Below are 5,932 nucleotides of genomic sequence, written 5' to 3'. Positions count from 1 at the left end.
CGTGTACGATGCCTGTTTGGCCGGGTTTAAACTCTGGGCCATCCACGTGGATGGGCCAGAATTTGAGTTCAAAATTGGTATGTACGATGCCTGGATAGCCAGGCGAGCCGTAAATAAATGTATCCGCATGCTATTTTTCAGTGTTTCGTCAATAATTTGGTTTCGCAGGCCATTTGCATTTCCAACAGTTATCAACTTGGTTCCATGCCTATTATAGACCAAGGTTTTTTTTCTCGGCGATAAAATTCCGATAAAACCGAAAATCACGTTTTTCGGTGGGGCCCGGTTATTCTTTCTACCGCTCAAAATTTTTGTTGGTTTTGAAATCGGCCCAGCCCAAAAACCAGTCCACCCCGCTAGTGACCTTCGGAGTTCCCATTCCAACCCTAGCGCCATCCATTCAATTCCCAATCTCAGGCTCTGGCGGCGGCGGCACTCTGCGGTTTGCGGCTCTGCGCTCCGCTCGTTCCTGCTCGCCGGCGCCATAGCTGCGGCGGCGCACACCGCCTCGCCTCCCAGTCGGCACCGCGCGCCGAGCCTCTGCCTCCTTCCTGCCGGGCCGAGTCGCGCTTGCCTGTCTCCTGCGCCGGGCCCGACACCGCAGCAACACACGACGCACTCGGCCGCCGCTCTACGTGACTGCGCCCGGCCGCGGCTTCTCCCTGCTCGACTACGGCACTGCGCCCGGCCACACTGCACCCCGCCTCTCCCGCGCCACACAACGGCCCGGACGCCGCGACGCACGAGCCCCGGCCGCCCGCTCGAGTTCCCTCGCCGGCCTCGCCTAGCTCCAGCCTCCAGGAGCTCCGGTCCCTCGCCCTCACCGGCCTCCAGGAGAAATCGAGCTCCTGGGCCACTGCCGGCACCGCGCTACCTGGGCATTTGGCGCTGGAGGGAGGCGCCGCCGCTGCCGGGACCCGATTCCCCGATGCCGCACCCGAGCTGCGCCTTCCCCGACGCCTTGACCATGCTACCAGAGAAGGTGAGCCTCTTAAATTTCAGCAGTGCTTGCCGATTGTAGCAAGGTAAGCTGAGCCTTTTCAATTTCAGCATCTCGGAGTGGTGATGGCAATGGATGGGGGAAGGGAAGATGATGCGCCTGCGCATCCCACGCGAGGTCCTGATGATGCTGTTGAGCAAGATGCGGTGCAACGCCGCTGCAGAGGTAAAGGCATCGCTGGTGCATCCTCCAGTGGTGCCGCCGGCGCATCATACAGTGGTGCCATTCCTAGGGGAACAACGGACAGTAACGGTGGAGTGGAGGTGACTGCAAAAGATGGTAAATCGGCAAACTAGTTGCTTATTAGACTGTCATTGTGAAATGTTGGTTATTTATCTTGTTTTGAAGTGCTGATTTGAGTAGCATTGTGAGATTTAGATTTTAGAGTTTAGATTGGCAAGTGTGCAGCATAAAATTAATTGGCAAGTGTTGATCTGTACTATTGAACCATTCTTGATCTGTACTATTGAACAAGTTCAATCCGTGATATGCAATGATATACAATGATTTAATTGGCAAGTGTGCTGCATAAATTAAAGTTGAGTTGATTTAATTGACAAGTGTGCTGCATAAATTAAAGTTGAGTTTGTATGTGTTTCAACTTGATCCACTATTGATCAACTTGCAATGGAAAATCTTGGTCCACTATTGATCAACTTGCAATGGAAAATTTTGGTCCACTATTGATTAATTTGTATTCTCTTATCAGCTGGTAAGGATAAGGGAATCCCTCTCTGTCCGAGCTCGAAAAGGATGAAGAAACGTTCTGTCAAGACCTTGTACTGAAGCCTGAAAGTCAGATTCGAGGGTTCATGCAAAATGAATTGCTATTTGCCTGGGTTTGAGCTTGTCTTTTCGTGTGCTTCTAATATTTAGAACCATGGACTATTCTATGTAGTAATTGTTGGTACTTGGAATTGGAACTATGGATGGAGACTGTAATATTTGGGATTGAGCATCTTCGTGTGCAATATTTGAAACTCCATGTTGAACAGACTATCTGTTGCTTCGTGATAGCCATATTTCTAATTTCTATGCATTGTTATATCTTTTTTTCGCTTTTAGATTGTTTGAAAATAATCTATGTTATTCTCAGTACAAAATGAGGTATTTTTTTGAAATTTCGTCCGAAAACAAAACGTCGAATCCGAGAATTTTCCGATAAATCCGATAAACGTGTTTATCGGTGACCTCCGGTTTTTTTTGTTACCGGTAAAGAAAACCTTGTTATAGACTCGAAAAACCTATTTGAAATCCCACAGTTTTTTCTCTCTTTCTTTTTTTCTTTCTGGAAGGTACAAGCTCTCAGAAAATTAACCAGCAGCACACAAATTTCTACCTAAGTAAAAAATAAAAAAAAGCCCAAATAGTAAACCAAAGACCCAAAAAAATGGGCTTATATTGTGAAAAAAGGTTTAAAAGAGAACCAAATGAAAGAGCAAAAAAAAATAAAGAGAAAAGGCTAAGCTATTAGCAGTTGTTCCCTCCAAAATCCACAATAAATTTAAGAGGATAAGCCAAGCTTCCCCTGCCTTCACTATCCCCTCCTCCCCTCAGCCTCTCATCCTATCCATCCAAGAACCCCGAAAATTCCAGACCCGGGAGCGCGCAGAAATTAGCGCCCGCTAGCCAGCCAGCCAGCCAGCCGAAGCAGGCCGCAGCCATGGCCGCCCCCGCCACGACCTCCCTGCTGAGCACGCTGCTGCAGCTGCCCCTTGCCCCTTTCTCGGGGAAGAGCTCGCCGCCGTCCGTGGTGCACGTGGCCCGGCGGGCGCCGACGGCGGTGGTGGCCGCCAAGGGGTACAATGTGCAGATCCTGGTGGACGAGAACGAGGGCGAGGAGTCCATCTTCCGGCGGTTCCGCCGCGAGGTGATGCGCGCCGGCGTGCTGCAGGAGATCAAGCGCCGCCGGAGGTACGAGAGCAAGAAGGACGAGAAGAAGCGCAAGGCGCGCGAGGCCGGGCGCCGCAACCGCCGCAGGTAAACGCCCCGGCACTTCTGTTCGCTTTCCTTGATGCTATAGGCCAACCGAGCTAGTCCGTGGAAATCGGATACGATTGTGCACGACCCGTTTCAGGATGCTCTGTGCTTGCGGTTTCTTGTTCTTCGTGATGGAATTGATTATTCTTGTCATCAATTTACCCGCACACATTACCCGCAAAAAAAAAACCCGCACACAGCTATTCGAGACAGTGACGGGGTAGTGGTCATCTATGAATCACCGATACTTCACTAACCCAGCCATATCTGTATCCGATACTTGCGTATCCGATACTTCGATACTTCGATACTCCGATACTCTCTCTATACTACCACTATGTCGTTTTTTAAACTCACGTATCGCCGTACCCGTATCGCCGTACCCGTATCGCGTATCGGTGATACATAGGTGGGCATCGATGTTCAATGTTCATGCCTGTCAGTGTCAGCAGAAGGGATACTATGCAGTTGTGGTGATAATTGAGACTCACAATTTGAATTTGGTGTGGTTGATTGTGCGAATTGTTGGAAGGTTCGATCTCTGTTGTTGTTGCAAACTTAAAAGTAGCTGTGCTCGAGTTCATCTTAGTGACGTAGGACAAGATTTCTCTATTGCAACACTAATGTACAGGTAAAATTTCCTGGTTTAAGTTAGTATTGTGCTGACCAGTTTAGCTTGGTGATGGAATAGCTAAATAAAGAGATAATATCAGCTGGTAAAGTTTCCTGGTTTAAGTGAGTATTCTGCTGTATAACCAGTTGAACTTGGTGATGTGATTGCTGAATAAAGAGAGAATGTCAGCTGGTTCCTGCCTTGTTGCTACTGATTCAGTCATTTCATCAGTGCATTGTGCATTGTTTTTAGGTTTTGATGGTATTGTAGTGTCGTGGATGGCTCATTTGGATTCCACTGCTGGCATCCTTAGGACTAGGCAATGAGCCAATGATTATAGACTAGTTTAAACAAGCCAAGATAAGTTCAGCTCAAATGATGCCTACCTAGGCAAATTTTGGACTTTGGAGGGCATCTCTGGTTCCCATTAATCGTACATGATCAGCTAAGTTATGCTACGTGGTAGATCAATTTTAACTAGAACGGTAATGTGCTGAAAACTTTGCAGGCGCATGATGGATGAGCCAAGGTTCCCAGAAGAAGATGCAGGGGCAGCTGCAAGAGCTCGCGATGAGGATGATGACAACTGGGAAATTGACGGTCTCCTGTGAAACAATGGAGTTCATAAGTTCAGAACCCTCCAGATACACAGTTTCGACATTTGAGTTCTTTTTTGGCTAGGCAAAGCACAAAACTGTATTGAGTTTTGGCAGTGTTCATTTCCACTTCAATTGTACGATCGCTATGTTTTACTAAATCTTAGCTAATGCAGCATCCGTCGCTTTCACTGAGCCCTTGTGTCAACTGTGTTTCAAATCTGTCTTTTCCATCTGTTTCGACACCATAGTTTAGATATGTTTATGAAAGTTCAGAAACTGATGAGCAACGGTGTTCACAAACTGCATCTGCTCCTTTTCTGCAGAGAATATAATTAAAAGCTGCATTGGGACAAACAAATTACACCTTTCTTGCATATGCTTCCTATGATCATAAATATAAGTCCATCTAGGTTTGACCTAAGTCAATAAAAAGATGAATGATCTTGAATGAAAAGAATGGTACAGGTATTTTATAATGAATCTAATAGTATCAATCTTAAGATGCATGTTGTAAATATATACAAAATTTGAAATAGTGATGACCAAAGTTTAATTATTATTTTTACTTGGGACAAGCCTAAATCAACTTTATAATATGAATGAATTGTGATTACAACTAATTTTGCTCATTGCATATTTGAAGTTTAAATAGTAAATATTAGCCGATGGAAATGCTTTGTGCTCCCTTCTTGCGTACTAACTGTTAATCTTGACTCAGGAAGCATAGGCATTTTTCTTTTTGAAAAGAATATGCATGTTAAAAGAAAGAGAAAATAGACCAAGTATGTATATGCATCAGATGGAAGAAGCTCGACTAGTCGACTTGCAAACTTTTGCTTATTAAAAAAAGGAAATCATGCTGTTGACACTGTCAGGCAGGAAGATCTGCGCCTGAACAATCAGGATGACTTGCTGCGCGCCAATCTCCCCTGTCCGTCCCAAAAATAGTAGAGAGAGAACTGTCGTAGCGTCAGGGGGCAGCAACTGCCAGCGGTTGCTCGCGAGAGGCGCCTCCGTGACACCCGGTCGCCGTGCCGCCGCGGAGGCCTCTCGCAGCCGCACGCCTCCGAGCACCGGCGGCAACCAACGGACACGAACGTCCTTGACCGGATCCGCCGGCCCGGCGCCGCTCCATGGCCGCCTTTTTAGAGCACCGCGGGCACCTCCTCTTTCTGCCTCGCTGAACCTCCACGAGGATCTCCGATCCGCGCTCGCGATCCACCGCTGCCACCACCGTACCGTACGCACCTCACCCGCAGCCGTATCTCTCCCCGCATCGATCGATCGCCATGGCGCCGTCCACGCGCGCGCGGCTCCTCCTCGCGGCGGCGGCGCTCGCGGTGGCGTGCGCGCTGCTGGCGGCCACGCCCGCCGGCGCCGACGCCGCCCCCGTCGAGGGCCTCCCGCCTGCCCTCGGCGCCAGCGTGTTCGGGTGCAACCCGGCCACGGACAAGACGTGCAAGCCCGAGGGCCCCAAGCTGCTGCCGGGCGGCGGCGTGGACATCGACGGCGACGGCGACGAGGACGAGCTGCCCGGGTTCAACCCCCACTTCAACATCCTCGGCCACGCCCACTGAGTTAGCTGTGGGTGGCCGTGTCGTGTGTGTGTCTTCGATCGATCTTGACGCTCTCTAATCTGGACATGCTGTTGCGTTTGCATTGTACTATTGTGAGCATATATGATGGTAAATGGAACAAAGAATCTCAAGATCTCTAGGTTTTTTTTCTTTTGGAGATTAA

The 5,932-nt window shown here is 48.8% G+C and overlaps 2 protein-coding genes across 2 annotated transcripts; both read left to right on the top strand.

Moving 5' to 3' along the window:
* The first annotated feature begins 2,518 nt into the window (after window positions 1–2,518).
* Window positions 2,519–4,384, top strand: LOC120648215 (30S ribosomal protein S21, chloroplastic-like). The gene is made up of 2 exons (XM_039924952.1): window positions 2,519–2,980; window positions 4,102–4,384. Exons 1-2 carry the CDS (start codon window positions 2,664–2,666, stop codon window positions 4,202–4,204), a joined length of 420 nt encoding a protein of 139 aa, XP_039780886.1. The 5' UTR covers window positions 2,519–2,663; the 3' UTR covers window positions 4,205–4,384.
* A 754-nt stretch (window positions 4,385–5,138) lies between these two features.
* On the top strand, window positions 5,139–5,932 carry LOC120648205. The gene has a single exon (XM_039924945.1). It carries the CDS (start codon window positions 5,482–5,484, stop codon window positions 5,767–5,769), a length of 288 nt encoding a protein of 95 aa, XP_039780879.1. The 5' UTR covers window positions 5,139–5,481; the 3' UTR covers window positions 5,770–5,932.

The sequence above is a fragment of the Panicum virgatum genome, chromosome 1K, assembly GCF_016808335.1.
Source record: "Panicum virgatum strain AP13 chromosome 1K, P.virgatum_v5, whole genome shotgun sequence".
NCBI lineage: Eukaryota > Viridiplantae > Streptophyta > Magnoliopsida > Poales > Poaceae > Panicum > Panicum virgatum.
Note: the sequence above shows the minus strand (reverse complement) of the source record. Positions and strands in the feature narration are given on the sequence as shown.